The sequence below is a fragment of the Sardina pilchardus genome, chromosome 16, assembly GCF_963854185.1.
Source record: "Sardina pilchardus chromosome 16, fSarPil1.1, whole genome shotgun sequence".
Classification (NCBI taxonomy): Eukaryota; Metazoa; Chordata; class Actinopteri; order Clupeiformes; family Clupeidae; genus Sardina; species Sardina pilchardus.
In genome coordinates, this window is record NC_085009.1 from 2,655,237 (window position 1) to 2,671,775 (window position 16,539).

Here is a 16,539-nt window from a genome sequence, read left to right on the forward strand (position 1 = left end):
TAAATGTGCACATAAATACATTTATTTTATAGCCCCCCCATGGATGAAATTCCACAAAACATGGAATACTCTCAGAGGATGTCAGGTTAATCATACACATGAAATTTGGTGCAGTTCATGACATTTCATCTGAAGATAGGGACGATTCAAGCAACATAACATTACATTTTCATTTTTTATCATGGGGGTGCAAATCACAAATGCCAATATGCCAGCTCTTGAGACCAACATACCATTAACATTTAATCATCTTCGGTGCCACGGTAGTTATTTAGAAAAAAAACTGCATTTTCCGGGGGTGAGTGGCCCTCCGAGGACCAAAAAAAATCTTTCTGTAAAAACAGTCTACTGGGGCTACATGCCCACCAAGTTTAATGTGCCCCGGTGTTGGAGCGTCCCGGGAATTGTTAACCAAAATTCAGGGAGTGGATAAGATAAAAACTTTGACAATCCCTATATGACCGCTATGCGGCGGTCATAATAATGATGTATGCCAAACTCTTAAAAAAAAATGTATGCAGCCCTTAGTGTCACTCTTTTTGCACTTTTTCTAAATCTAGGGCCATGTAGAAAATCAGTGAGAGTGCTATGGTGCAAACATTTCATAGTTCAGTAATATTAAGAACATGTTTGTCTTCCACCCTACAAAGTTTGAGTTGGCTATGAATAATATTGTAAGATATTAATGCCCAACATTGCTTGTCAAACAATGCGATTGAATGCAAATTTTCAGGCTGTAAAACTAATCTCAAGAGGCTGTCATGGCATTTGTACAGAAATCTTTTACAGCGCTTGCTTTTGGGACCCACTTTTGATACAAGGTATGAATTAAATCAGTGCAGCAACAACCTTATCTGATTTGACATGGAATGACCATACTGTAGGTCCTGCTTAGTTTTTTACATACAGTACTGTAGGACAGCAGGATCCCATTCTTATACAATAAAGGGATGATGCTTGCAATTATTTGCCAATAAACAGAATCAGTTAAATCAGAATTTCAATGTGATTGGTTTATTTAAATTCACTTCACCAAAGAGATCTCGCCCATTTCAGAGTCTCCGCCTTGGTGTAACTTCCCACCAGGATATATTGCTGTCAAACTCTGGCCCTAAGAGTTTGCGGTGGTGCTACCTACCTGTAGTGTATGTAAATCCAGTCAAAATCAATCCATCCAAAAATACTTTCCACCAACATTTATGGCTATCTCTGTGGAATAGAATACATCAAGAAAGTCTACCACAATATAAGGTTGTCAACCTGAATGAAGACATTGAAAAGTACATCCATGGCTCTTTCATCAAGAGGTGAGTAACAACTGCAGTTACAATTTTAGACTTTGCTCACACTTGATAGCTTAAGTCAAATATTAACTTGTTCCTGAGGAAGTCTTGGTATACTGTTCAGAGCATCCAACAATGGTGTGCAGGTTCCCTGGTTGTCGACTGTTTGAGTTCAAAGGAGTTTTGGCATCTGATAACGAAGGATTACTATTTTGTCATTGAAAGAATTTCAACTGGCTATTAACTCACTTGTCTCCATGTCATCTCACTGAGATTGGTTGATAATTAAAAAATGATACACATCTAAATACCCTAACACCCCAAATAAACCTCAAAGGTCATATTGTTCATAGTGATTGTAAAATATCACAGTATACAGTGGGGGAGAATAAGTATCTTAATCCATGCTGAAGTTGACTAAAAAGAGGAATATAAATACATGTATATTTTGGATGATTGATCTTAACGCCTTAATAAAAAAAATGAGTAAAAATCCAACCTTTAAGGATGCCAATTTTCTTTGTGAATGACTGTATTGTAAATAAATACATGTACATGTTCTTCAATGGTGTTTTTTCCAGTTAGCCTATTAGCCTGTTTGATGCTCATTGAGCTCAAAGCTAATCAAACCAGCTAATAGGGCTAACTGAAAAAAGGGTGGTGATGTGAGGCTATTTTAATTCCAAAGGCTAAGGGAAACTTATGAGGATGCATAGTATCCTGGATCCATGAAATAGCTGTCCTTTAAAAAATAAAAACGTAAGAAATCTTCCTGCTTCTAAGGGAATTTAGGGGTCAAATACTCATGGCCCCTGTACTTCAAGGAATAACTTTTTTTTTTTTTTTACGATACACTCTTCATTCACAAAGAAAATTGGTGCTCTTAAAGGTATACTATGCAACGTTTTTCAGTTAATCAATTCGTTCCATACTGTTATATATGATTAAATGAGTCATTACCGGTCGAACAGTGTTTTTTTTGGCCGCTCTAGTGGTCTGTAGCGGTAAAACCACACTTGCAACTTCAGGAGACACCGGGCACGCACCCATGCTCTACTCCAGGAAGTGTCATGTAAAGTCTCATGAAAAGGCAGACTGACCGATTGAGGAGTTTTGTCAAATATACACGCTAAAGCTGTAGGGGAAGCTCTGCAGAGAAATATGCAAGCATAAAACGAGCGAAAATGAAAAGTGAAAGCGAAACTAGCGATGAAATCGCCAATCCTGCACAGTATACCTTTAAAGGTTGGGTTTTCATTCATTTTCTAAATTAAGGCATTAAAGGGATAATCCGGAGTGAAATGCACTTTAGATCAATTTTTCGGACTATTGGGAGTACATACGTTGAGTTGACACCAAAATCATGTCATTCGGATGTATTTTGAGAAAGTTCGAGTTCACCGTTTTTAGCCAAAACTCGTTAGCCTGGAAGTGACCGGGGCAAGTCCTTTCGCCGCTACAAAACGCTATTTGTATACCTCTTCTACTGTTCCAACCAACACTACACTTACGTGGTAGTGAGTAGAGGGTCCCTAAAGCAATTTAATCGAGTCAGTACCTTTCCGGAAATGTCGCTGCTGCAGCTAGCAACGTGTTAACAACATTTTAATAACATTTCCGGAAAGGTACAGACTCGATTAAATTCATTCTGGACTCTCTATCCGACCACATAAAGACGTGGGGATACTTCGGTTTGGCTTTAGGGACCCTCGGCCTCTACTCACTACCACGTAAGTGTAGTGTTGGTTGGAACAGTAGAAGAGGTATAAAAATAGCGTTTTGTAGCGGCGAAAGGACTTGCCCCGGTCACTTTCAGGCTAACGAGTTTTGGCTAAAAACAGTGAGCTCGAACATTCTCAAAATACATCCGAATGACATGATTTTGGTGTCAACTCAACGTATGTACTCCCAATAGTCCGAAAAAATGATCTTAAGTGCATTTCACTCCGGATTATCCCTTTAAGATCAATTTGCAAACGATTTTATTTTCCTCTTTTTAGTCAGCTTTAGCATGGGTTCAAATACTTATTCCCCCAACTAGCCAAGTGCCATTGCTGGTCATGATGCAAAGCCAAGTGCCCAAAACTGATGATTTGACACAGATTTACCCACAAGGGACTTTTTCTGAAGCAGTGTGTTTGTGACCATGTATGTGAAAACACAGTTAAATTTTTCTAGCACAATAATTAGCCATGAAATTCATAACATACAGTGAAAACTTCTCATTTTACTTCCAGTCTAAGCCTATTTATTACCCGTTCTCTGAAGATAGTGTAGCTGAGAACATGTAGAAACATTTTTCATTTGTACTGTGCATGCACTGCACATATAATCATTTTAATCAAAGCTTTATTTATTGCATCAATTGCTCAATTTGTCATAGAAACCCCTGCCCCAGAGGCTGTAATGGTGGAAATAAAGAATATAAGCAATGTCATTGTGACATGGAGCAGACCAGCTGGACTGCAACGCAACATGGCAGTTTCATATGAGTTACACCTCTACCAAGATGGAAGAGGTGTAAAGAGGAAAGAGGCCATCGCCACTGAATCTACAATAGGAGCCTTTTCTGATCTAGAGCTGGAAAAAGAACATTCAGTCAAGGTCTACACTGTAGTGAACAATCGCTACAGTAAGTCTGCATTTAAAGCCTTCTGGACAGGTAAGGAGAAACACGTAAAGGAAACAACTAACAAAAGGATCGTAGTATTTCAGATTTTGTATGAGAAATTCTAATGGGTTGTATTACACTGCATTATAATAAATAAATTAATTGGATGGACAGATGACAAAGTAAGTAAAACTGTCCTCTGATTATAGTCTGGCAGCCAAATGCTATAATTTAGGTGAGCCTGTTTTTTCCCCCCTTTTTTGGCTGTTTCTTGTTGCCAAGAGGTAACTCCATAAGATGTTATTAAGCCTTTCTCATTCACTGTGTTGAATAAGGTGAGACTCACTGGTGAATAGCCAGTGTAGTTCTCACTGGTAAGGCATGTGATTGTAGTGTTGGAATGTGGCTACAAATTCACATCCAATCACAGCCCATTAGTCATTATATGACAACAAATCCCTTCCATTCATTCAAATAATTCATTATTTCCTAGAGCCTGCTCCTAGACCTTCTCCCCAGTTCAAGTTGACGAAGCCAGACTGCCTGACTGTGAGTTGGGTGCGTCCTCGCAGATGGTCTGAAGACATGCGTTTCAAAGTAACTTGGGATTATGCCAAAAAACAGCGTTGTTTCAACGATTTGCAGCAGCCACAATTTGACATTCAGGATCTCCCCTTAGGAGAGAATCACAGATTCACTGTGACCACAGTCGATGCTCAAGGCACTCAGAATCTGTGTGCATCAGGAGAGTATTTTGCAGGTACTACCCTACTAGCCATTTTTGATTCCCAGAACATTCTAGTTACGAAAAGCCTTTGATTCCAGTAACGGTCCCTGCAAGTTACTTTTGGTTAGGTTGTGGTTGCCACTTGGTTTGGCAGGAAAGTTTTCGTTATGTTCTCTCAAAGTTAGCAGTTGGTTACATGTTCAGTTCCCTGAATGTTCCCCTAACGTTCCCTTAAAGGGATATTCCGCCATTTTTGGAAATACGCTCATTTTCCACCTCCCCTCGAGCAAAACAATCGATATTTACCTTGTTCCCGTTCATCCAGCCATTCTGTGAATCTGGCGATACAACTTTTAGCTTCAGCCTAGCATAGATCATTGAATCGGATTAGACCATTAGCTTCTCGCCTGCTAGCTTCATGTTTAAAAGTGACTAAGATTTCTGGTAATTTTCCCATTTAAAACGTGTCTCCTCTCAAGTTAGAAAGTGCAATAACACCAACTGAAAATGAAACCTGGCGTTTTTCTAGGCTGATTTGACATGGAACTACACTCTCATCTGGCGTAATAATCAAGGCAACTTGCAAACGTACCATAGGCGCAGTGATATCGTACGCAGCATCTGAAAATAGTCCCCATAGACAACAAGCAGCAGTAGTGCCAGTAGTTTGCATGTTGCCTTGATTTATAAATCATTTTGCTTAACAAATTATAAGCAAAGTAACTTCTGCTAAGCAACCCTAAATGCCACGGGTCTGTTCTAACATTTCTCCTGTTTTATTGCATCGTATTTCATTAAGTAGCCTAGCCTAAGTTTTATTAAAAGTCATCCGTTCAGCCACAAGTGGCGCTGATCTTTGCTCAACTCCATTACGTGCACTTAGCAATCAACGTCCGCTTGATGTCCCCGGTATACATTATTGTCGTCGGGCTGTATGGTTGGACTTTTACACCACTTAATGAAGTGGCAAGTGCATTTAGTTACAAAAATCGTTATATTGATAGATTCGTGTTTTAAGTAGGCCTACAGGCTATTCACCTATACAGAACTGAAATCAAACACAAAAGTAGGCTATTGTTTTTAGCAAAATTGATATCAGTCTAAAAATAAATAGGCCTGTATTTTCTTTTGCTGTTCATCTTAGTTGTATAAGACCAATCTTTGAGTGAACCTAAATCAAGTGACTGCAAACCTTTTATAGCACTACAAAAACGTAAAGCATTCACGCAGAACAACCAAAAACAACCAAACGTGAACGTTTGTGTGGAGGTACAGTGCAACCACAGGAGAACGTTGTCGTTTTGTGATTCCCGAAACGTTAGGGGAATGTTATAGCCTAGAAATCTAGACGCACCCTAGCGGCCAAAAATATTTTTGCCTAGCGGGATGGTCTAGGGTCGCACCATTGAGGCCAAGCCTGCGCTAGGCACAAAGCCAGCTTAGCCAATCAGAACGCTCTATTTGTGTACAGAGTCCTTGAGCCCGCCTTAGCTCACCTTCGGCTTCCGATTGACGCCAGGGGGCTGGACCATGCATCCTCGTTCAATGAGTTGAGTGTGAGACCGTGTTGCACAACCATAGAGAAAAACAAAAGATGGATGAGGCTAACGAAGCGCGAGAGTTAGACTTGGGCTTTTCTTTGAAGGTTGGGCAGAAAGAAGCACTCAAGTCATTCGTTTTAAAGAAGGATGTATTTGCCGTTTTGCCGACCGGCTACGATTGGTTACAAATGCTGGCCTATTACGTGCAGAGGCAGTTTGAAAGACAACTGTTCATCCCACCCACAGGCTTCAGCTCTGTGAATGGTCCGACCCCAGACTATACATTTCTGTGTATTTTGGCTTGCCAGGCTAGGAATGTTTGTTAGGTTTCTGAATAACGGGAACGTTAGGTTGCTGCATAGAGGGAACGTACTCTTAACGTTAGCTCTTGGTTTGGTTCTAACCTACCTTTAGAGAACCAAATCTAACACCATCTTCTTCTCCTTCAACCACCATATCTCCTATCACCATCTCCTTCTTCTTCACCACCATCTCCATCTCCTGCTATCACCATCTCCTTCTCCTACTACAAACTCTTCAACCACCATCTCCATCTCCTACTACCACCAACTCCTTCTCCTACTCCTTCTAATCCTCGGCTAGTTCTATTTATTACCCAAGGTCTCCTCTGCACAGTAATATTTATTGTTACTTAACCTAAGCTCTCCTCTATATAGTAGCATTTATTGTTGTAGTATTTATTGCTCTATTTTTTATTATCATTATTTTTTTTTTTACCTGGATAAAAGTATCTGCTATGTAAATGTAATTATTAGCCTTTACAATTCTTTTTTTTCAAAACGCTATTGAACTGTCACTTGTAATGTTCTGCAGAGGTTCCAGAACCAAATAATCTCACAGTACACCTGTCTGAAAATGGTGCCATGGTAACATGGAGTGAGCCACGAAAGATGAATCAAGCTGCATACCTGTTAAAACTAAAATATGGAAACTGTGCTAAAACCATCATTACTGAAGAACTCTCTGTTTCATTACCTGGCACACAATTGGACAATCGGTGTGAAGTTCATGTTTACACCTTATCAAACAATAAACATCAGAGCATACCAGCCATTCAATGTTTTAAAGGTAAGGTATTCCCATGATTTTTGCCAAGATATACGGTGCATGATTGATTTGATTGAACTCAAATGAACATGTTGTCAAACCAAACTAGCAATGAAACACTGACTAAAATTGATTGATGAAAATATTTTAAAGCAGAATTATATCGATTTGGCAAGAGTGCTAAGTGAACTCATACTATGCACAAAGTAGACTAGAGCCTGTTTCTCAAAAGGATTGCTGTATGTTAGCAAATTACATGGTTGAAACTCAGCAGTTATGACACAAGTGTTTCTCATTAACGTTAGAACTTACACATGAGACTAGCCTACTGTAAGCAATTATGCAATGTGTGCATCTGATCAATAGCCATTGATATTGATATGCTCATGGTGTGAGGAATTACAGTAGCCCTATGTGGTCTGCACAATAACTTGCAGATTAAAGGAAAACAATAACCTAGGTTCTATTTAAAGGAACACCTCACCGTTTTTTTCATATAGCCTACTTTGTTATTCTGGCTACAGCGCTCATACCACGTACGGGTCCGAGTGCCCACAGGGACCCAGGTTCAAGTCTAACCTGCAGTCATTTCCCAATCCCACCCCATCTCTCTCTCCCACTTGCTTCCTGTCACTCTCTTCACTGTCCTATAAATAAAGGCAAAAGAGCCAAAAATATACTTACAAAAAAAAAATTTATATATATGTGTAAGCCGCTGTAAAACGGAGTTTTTGTGTTGTTAATACAATGACCACAATGCTTTGTGGTTTTACATGCTTGTGTAAACCAATCGTATGTAGCCTATTTGTTTGTTTGCTATTATTTTAATTTTATGCTCGACCAATGGTTTTTGTGTGTTGATTTATGCCCGCGAAGTCGCGGGGAATACGAACATTCCATCTCCTCACATAGCAAGAGGCTGTATTTTAATAGGGAAAACATGGAGATGTTTGGTCGTTGCTAAATGTATCTCTGTTTGGATACTAATGAATGAACAGGGCTAGCTAAGTGCTATCAAAGTAGCGCTGTGTGCCAGAGCCAGTGAGTGCACGAATTGAAATGTGAGAGGTATGTAGGCCTATATCAACTCGTCTTAGTTAAGGGAATAACGAAGTTTAATATGAAAAAACGGTGAAGTGTTACTCAATACTAGTGATATAAGATACTAAATTAGCTTGTCAATGAGTATACCCATAATAATCTGTCACTGTCACATTTTTACAGATTTTGTTCATGTTGACAACCAAACTACAAAAAAGTCACGATGGCCACACAACAGGAAAGCTTCATCCTCTAAATGTACAGTATGTTTTACAGTAGCATTTAAAGATATACAATATAGTTCGGGGTATTTTGGCTCAAGAGCTAAGTCGATTTACACAGAGATTTATACTGTACCTGTCACCTTGAGCCCCACCCCAGCCCCACTCCCATAAAGTCAATGAACATCATGTGTGCATAGGTGTTGCTTGACTCCAGGTGTTGCAGTATAGAGTGAACTGTTAGACTGGTAAGCTATGGGAGGTAGGGATCCATCAACGCCGGTGATACTGTGGTTTGCAGATGGGAGAGTACCACACTTTGAAACACCTTCATAGCCACTGAAGTTAGGGCAACGGGCCTGAAGTCGTTAAGTCCAGTTGTTTTTGTTGTCTTTGGGACTGGAATGATGGTAGAGGCTTTAAAACACTGTGGAACTACACACTACTGCAGAGAGGTGTTGAAAATGGCCGGGTTTCCCAGATTCGCTAAGAAGCTCTTAAGTGCTAAGAACTTCTTAGGAGCGCTCTAAGAACGTTCTAAGAACGCTCCTAAGACGTTCTTAGCACTTAAGAGCTTCTTCACGAATCTGGGAAACGCAGCCATTGTCAGTGAAGACAGGTGCCAGTTGATCTGCACAGTGTCTAAAGACAGCTGGGGAAGGCTGATCTGGTCCTGCTGCTTTCCTGGCCTTCTGTTTTTTCAAAAGTGTGCACACCTCTGCATCCTGCATGACAAAAGGGAGGAGTGGGGGAGGTGGGAGGAGAGGGGAAGAATGCCGTTGACTGATTGTCCTCAAACCGGGCATACAATGCATGAAGTCTATCAGGAAGCTCAGGGTCATCATCTGGTGGTGAAGTAGGCCCTTTTGTGTAATATTTCATTGCTGTCATATTTTTTACAGATATTGTTCCTGTTGACAATCAAACCACAAGAGAATCACAAGTGTCACAAGTGTTTAAAGAATCACAGACCAGGCAACGTCCCAAGTCTACAGGTACTGTAGTGTACATCTCCACCGCTCCATCTTGACCGCTATGACAAAAGTACATTTTAAAACAGCTTATGAATTTTAGAACAGCTCCACTGCCAGTTGTGCCTAACAATACCACTTATCTGTTTTAAAATCAGTGTAGCCTATGGCCTCTTGGGGCTTAATGCTTAAATAACACAGCCAGTTAAATCAGAAGCAAGTTTGTACGCAAGAAGTTTCTTAGTTAATAATGATTAAATTATTAGTAAAGATGTTATGCATCATGATATTTTATTACTCTTCATTTCTACTTTTAGGTATCACTTATATTGATGATCAAGCCACAAGAATATTACAGATGTCACAGGTCAAGAGAAATTCCACCTATAGAGGTATATTTTATGATCCATAATAGCCTACCTTTATAATGCAACTCATGCACAATATAGTAGTTTGAGCTACAAACTATCAGACCAAAACATTTATATATCTTGACATATGAACTGGTCAAGTCAGTTCATCTATTCAGTTTATTCATCTGTCATTGCTTGTCTTTACTATGAATGCTTACGCTAGCAGTGACAGAGTCTATACAAGAAGTTCCCGAGCAAAAGAAGAAAAAAGCCAAAGATTGGTTTAGAACGAGTTTAAAACTACCAGGTCGAACTCCTAAAACTAAAGGTAAGTTTTTTAAAGTATATCTTTTGGGCTTGTTATGCCTTTAATGATAGAGACAGTGGAGAATTGACAGGAAGTGAATGGGAGAGAGAGCAGGGGTGGGATCCGGAAAGGACCACGGGGCGGGAATCTAACCCGGGTCGCCAGCGTACGGTGCAGGTGCCCCAGCCAGTTGCACCACAGCTGGGGCTAAAGGTAAGTTATACAGGTGGTTCACTGTGATTTCAATTGGAGGCCCTTTCCCTTCTCCACTGTGATCCAACAGGACAAGCGCATAATTCATTAATAACACTACACTTGAACATGAACATGCCCCAAAATTACATGTAACACGTACATGCCCAGAATGAATGTATTACCTAAAATTTAATTATCCTGGTGGTATTGGTAGTAACTTGCATCACACTCTTACCCAAGGGACCCCCCAGATCGGTTTCCCAGAGACGCCCAAAAATCCTCAAGGTAAGAAAAGTCCATGTTAACCGCTCTGTGCATGAGGCTCAATTGGTAGCGCAATTGGCAGTCATTCCATATCCATTCCAGAGGCTCACATGCTATCTATAGACTGTAACTTGATTTTGAACTTGGGATTTCTCCATAAGAGTTTTTTGTGAAGGCCACCTGTGACCTTTTGCTTGAATTGTGTGGTTTGATATGAAATGAACCTACATCAACATTATGGTGTCAGCACAGGTTGTGATAATCACCCTGTTTTATCAGTTAGTTTGAGTTTTTTGGCAGACGTAAGGAGCCGCGACCGCACAGCCCAGGCTGCAGAAGTGTCGCAAGGGCGCAGCAAATTATCTTCAGAAACAATACATTTAAGCTCACGATATTCACACCGGCCCAAAACGTTAACGGCCCACCGGGAATCCTCCCGAATCTCCCAATTAGCCACCCGGGCCTGCACACACACACACACACACACACACACATGCACGCACACACGATACATGCGTAGCCTAATTGCATCTGTATAGGGGGAACACGGGGCGCTGTGTGTGACTTGTGCGCTTATAAAGGGGTGGGTGATCGATTTGCCTGGCATCGATTGATTCAGTTTCAGCACCACCGTGGTGAACTGCTCTCATTAAGAGCTTCTTAAGAACCTTCTTTGACTTGATCTTAAGGTTCTCCTAAGAAGGCAGTTAAGAACGCGTTTGGGAAACACCCGTATCTTAGCGCTCCTTCTTAGCGATTCCTTCTTTGGAGCCTTCGTAAGTCCTTAAGAAAGATCGCATTTGGGAAACGCGGCCATTGTCAGTAAAGACAGGTGCCAGTTGATCTGCACACAGCTGGGGAAGGCTGATCTGGTCCTGCTGCTTTCCTGGCCTTCTGTTTTTTCAAAAGTGTGCACACCTCTGCCTCCTGCATGACAAAAGGGAGGAGTGGGGGAGGTGGGAGGAGAGGGGAAGAATGCCGGTGACTGATTGTCCTCAAAGCGGGCATACAATGCATGAAGTCTATCAGGAAGCTCAGGGTCATCATCTGGTGAAGTAGGCCCTTTTATGTAATATTTCATTGCTGTCATATTTTTTACAGATATTGTTCCTGTTGACAATCAAACCACAAGAGAATCACAAGTGTCACAAGTGTTTAAAGAATCACAGACCAGGCAACGTCCCATGTCTACAGGTACTGTAGTGTACATCTCCACCGCTCCATCTTGACCGCTATGACAAAAGTACATTTTAAAACAGCTTATGAATTTTAGAACAGCTCCACTGCAAGTTGTGCCTAACAATACCACTTATCTGTTTTAAAATCAGTGTAGCCTATGGCCTCTTGGGGCTTAATGCTTAAATAACACAGCCAGTTAAATCAGAAGCAAGTTTGTACGCAAGAAGTTTCTTAGTTAATAATGATTAAATTATTAGTAAAGATGTTATACATCATGATATATTGTATTACTCTTCATTTCTACTTTTAGGTATCACTTATATTGAGGATCAAGCCACAAGAATGTTACAGATGTCACAGGTCAAGAGAAATTCCACCTATAGAGGTATATTTTATGATCCATAATACCTTTATAATGCAACTCATGTACAATATAGTAGTTTGAGCTACAAACTATCAGACCAAAACATTTATATATCTTGACATATGAACTGGTCAAGTCAGTTCATCTATTCAGTTTATTCATCTGTCATTGCTTGTCTTTACCATGAATGCTTACGCTAGCAGTGACAGAGTCTATACAAGAAGTTCCCGAGCAAAAGAAGAAAAAATCCAAAGATTGGTTTAAAAAGAATTTAAAACTACCAGGTCGAACTCCTAAAACTAAAGGTAAGTTTTTTTTTAAGTATATCTTTTGGGCTTTTTATGCCTTTAATGATAGAAACAGTGGAGAATTGACAGGAAGTGAATGGGAGAGAGAGCAGGGGTGGGATCCGGAAAGAACCACGGGGCGGGAATCCAACCCGGGTCGCCAGCGTACGGTGCAGGTGCCCCAGCCAGTTGCACCACAGCTGGGGCTAAAGGTAAGTTATACAGGTGGTTCACTGTGATTTCAATTGGAGGCCCTTTCCCTTCTCCACTGTGATCCAACAGGACAAGCGCATAATTCATTAATAACACTACACTTGAACATGAACATGCCCCAAAATTACATGTAACACGAACATGCCCCGAATGAATGTATTACCTAAAATTAATTTATCCTGGTGGTATTGGTAGTAACTTGCATCACACTCTTACCCAAGGGACCCCCCAGATCGGTTTCCCAGAGACGCCCAAAAATCCTCAAGGTAAGAAAAGTCCATGTTAACCGCTCTGTGCATGAGGCTCAATTGGTAGCGCAATTGGCAGTCATTCCATATCCATTCCAGAGGCTCACATGCTATCTATAGACTGTAACTTGATTTTGAACTTGGGATTTTTCCAGAAGAGTTTTTTTGTGAAGGCCACCTGTGACATTTTGCTCGAATTGTGTGGTTTGATATGAAATGAACCTACATCAACATTATGGTGTCAGCACAGGTTGCTAATGAAAATATACACAAATAAGGACCAAAGTATTGGGACACCTGTCCATTACACCTACAGGAATAGTTATGACATCCCATCCCACATAGGCATAGCCAAGATAAGCTATATTAAAGGAACACGTCACCGTTTTTTTTTTTACATATTAAGCTATGTTATTCCCTTAACTAAGACAAGTTGATACATATCTCTCACGTTTCAAATAACAATTGGGAGCATTTCGACTCAACGCAGTAATATCCTCACTCCAAAGTGAAACTGAAAGTGCAAGAGTGACGATATTGCTGCGCCGAGTCAAAGTGCTCGCAATTGTTATGCCACCACACAACATAGTTATCTTGTTATTTTGTCTCACCATACTTGGTCGTGTGACTGTATTTTAATAGGAAAAACATGGAGATGTTTGGTCGTTCCAAATTCATCTCTGTTTAGATCCTAATGAATGAACTGGGCTAGCTAAGTGCTAGCTAAGTGCTATCAAAGTAGCCCCGCGCTTCAGAGCCATTGAGTGCACGCATTGAAATGTGAGAGGTATGTATCAACTCGTCTTAGTTAAGGGAATAACATATTTTAATATGAAAAAAACGGTGAAGCGTCCCTTTAACATCCTTCATATCCATATTTGATACCTATGGCAATAAGGGTGCACGCATGAACCACATTAATTCAGTGATTAGGTGGTTTTAACTGTCTCTTTTGTTCATGTTGTGTACTGTGATTTCCTTTGCATAAAAGTGTCTGCTAAGTGAATTAGTGTAATGTAACTAGATGTTTCTAACCCCCAGAGTGGACTTTTTACCTTATTGCTCCGAGGAAGTCACAGAGTGTCATGAAGTGGTTCCAGCCATGGCTTAAAAATAAATCTATGAAGGCAGTTAATTCATTGGAGAGGTGTGATTTTATCCTGGCCATTTGCCTGATTGTGTCGCGTATTGGAACAGATGTTGAAGCTGTCCGGAGGTTAATTCCTGGTAATTATCTTGACATCTTGCTTAAAAGAAATGTTAAATATAATTTAACGACTGTCCAATACATATGTATTTGTTTTGTATGTGCGTTTTTTTACCTTCTCTATCAGACACTAGACCTTCCATTCTAATGGTGATGCATCACACATTTAACCCTGAGATGGTGGTACCAGATAGCAAAAGGTTTGCCAAAGGATATAACACGCTCCTAGTAGACTTTCTCTACCATGAGGACGAGGGTCTTCTGAATTGTGAAAAGAATCGTAATTCATTCAACAATATGATTCAGTGGATAAAAGAACATATAAAGGCAAGTGTTCATCTTTCCATTTTATGGTTAAGTTTAAATCTCCTAATATATGACTGTGTATCACATTTTTCATAACACAGAGTCAGGTTTCCTAAAAGCGTTTAATTCATCCTATTGTTTAATGCTGACAAAAGTTAGTTGTGAGACCAACCAGATACTGAAACTTGTCTGCACCTTAACTGAGCTCATTAGCCCATCCAGCCACATGCCCTCTTCACTCTCTTGATGCTGGTGTGTCTGTCATTCCATCTGTCAAGACAAAATCAACCACCCAATAGAGTACTCGTATGGTGATGAATTCCTCTACCAGCACCTCAACTTAAAGTGCATTGAGTTCTGATATTCCCTGTCTATGGCTCAGTGTGTAATGCTTAAGGGATAATGGCGCTCAGGTATAAGAAGTCACTGACTATGAAGTGTAACAAATTACCACCTCAGATGGGCAGCCATTAACTTCTTATACTTGAACGCCGTGCCGTACATTACCCTTTACACAGCTTGTATCTTATAATTGTTTTTCTCATAGGTGACACAAGTGTAGAAGACATATGAGGATCCAGCTCTTTGTGTTGTTTATGTTCTCTACCAGACCCATTGCAGAGCCTATATAAAGCAACACAATGGAAGCATTGCTATTACGACCCCTTCTTGTCTATTTTCGACTGGATAACTATTCGTCATTGAGCTGCCACCCACTAGGACCTATGCCTCCACAGTGCGACACATTCTGGACAAGTTATGGCAATGGCACTGTGTTCTATATCAGACCATCAAAATGAGTTTGAAGATATATCATTTTGGGGGTCCTTTTGCCTTTTATTAATAGAGGATAGTGAAGAGTGACAGGAAGCAAGTGGGAGAGAGAGACCTGTGGGGTGTCCTACGAAGCTCGATTAGTGGGTTAGCGAGGTACGTTGCGCTCAAAGCCAGTGTATTCTGTCATACGAAAGAGCAGGTTATGTGCTAAGTTATAGCTCAAATCGTGTAAAGCTTAGGCTGGGTGAACCCTGCCTGACCTGCCGGTGAATTTGGATTTCGCCCGGCAGCTCAGGCTGGAAACCTGCACATCTATCTCCCCTGCTTCCTGTCCACAACCTTTGGGTCCAATCACAAAGGTTATCCAAAAGACGCACTGGATCTTTGGACTGATTGGTTGAAGGACTATCCAAGCGTACTCCATTAGAACAATGCCCATCGATCACAGCTCTTGTGCTGTAGAAATAAAGTGCGGACTCCCCATACTAATGTTAAAAATTAAAAAATTGATCTTAATATGGTGATAGCCAGACTATGTAAAACTACCACCATCTGACCAATCCTACTTAGTATAATCCTAATATATTTTACAGGTAGAGCTCCGCCTCTCCAAACTTGTTTAATCTCGAAGGTGCTTTTGACTATGTTGCGCGTGCAAATAATATGCCACTACTATGGACGTGCCATACCATACAATATCTGGTGACCATTGATTTTTTTATGTTAAAGGGTAGACAATAAAATTATCGGCCTAGATTATGCTATTGCTCTTAAATGCAAAAGTAATCCTTTATATATATATATATATATATATATTATATATATATAGGCGGTTTTGTGCATCTCCACATTTTGTGCATCTCACGTTCATCATCCCAACACCGAGAACGTGCACAGATCTGAGCTGAAAGCCTGGTTTTACAAATTGATCACATAAGTGCCATCGTAGGATCACTTAGCTTAATTCGCTGAGTTAAGGCTTTGTGTAGCCTCGATATGTCTAGATAGCCTATGTCTAACTTGCTTCGTAGGATACCCCACGAGTGGGATTGGGAAATGATCTGGGGTCAGACTCAAACCAGATACCCGTGGACACCTGCATGGACCCAAGGTGGTACAGATGTTGTAGCCTGTTGCACCATAGTGACCTCTGAAGACTAGTGTTGTTTAAAGCTTTTTATTTTACTGAAATGTTTTATTTCATATTTTGAAATAAAGTATGACGTCTGTCTTCATGTTTGATCTTTTCTTTTGACATCCTTCAAAGTGTTATATTTATAGAAAAATGTGCACATTTCTGTTTGGCTCAGTTGCACTGTATTTAACATGCATCTCGATTCATATTTCAGTGGGACTCCTCTGGTAAAACAAAGGAT

At 40.4% G+C, this 16,539-nt stretch overlaps 1 protein-coding gene across 2 annotated transcripts; it reads left to right on the forward strand.

Moving 5' to 3' along the window:
- Window positions 1-1,123: 1,123 nt before the first annotated feature.
- On the forward strand, window positions 1,124-15,911 carry LOC134060213 (uncharacterized). 2 transcript variants are annotated; one of them, XM_062516842.1, is made up of 16 exons: window positions 1,124-1,307; window positions 3,667-3,945; window positions 4,388-4,654; window positions 6,997-7,251; window positions 8,455-8,529; window positions 9,395-9,487; window positions 9,781-9,855; window positions 10,040-10,144; window positions 10,559-10,603; window positions 11,684-11,776; window positions 12,072-12,146; window positions 12,326-12,430; window positions 12,847-12,891; window positions 13,915-14,100; window positions 14,208-14,407; window positions 14,934-15,911. In XM_062516842.1, exons 1-16 carry the CDS (start codon window positions 1,265-1,267, stop codon window positions 14,946-14,948), a joined length of 1,956 nt encoding a protein of 651 aa, XP_062372826.1. In that variant the 5' UTR covers window positions 1,124-1,264; the 3' UTR covers window positions 14,949-15,911. The 2 variants fall into 2 exon arrangements, with proteins under 2 accessions (XP_062372826.1, XP_062372825.1); XM_062516841.1 differs by having other exon boundaries at window positions 14,208-15,911.
- The last annotated feature ends 628 nt before the right edge of the window (window positions 15,912-16,539 follow it).

Excerpts from the sequence above, each read along its gene's own strand:
- LOC134060213 (XM_062516841.1), top strand. The coding sequence starts at position 1,265 with ATGAAGACATTGAAAAGTACATCCATGGCTCTTTCATCAAGAG. Across the intron at positions 4,655-6,996 it reads ATCAGGAGAGTATTTTGCAG|AGGTTCCAGAACCAAATAAT; the intron begins GTACTACCCTAC and ends AATGTTCTGCAG. Across the intron at positions 9,856-10,039 it reads GAGAAATTCCACCTATAGAG|CAGTGACAGAGTCTATACAA; the intron begins GTATATTTTATG and ends TGCTTACGCTAG.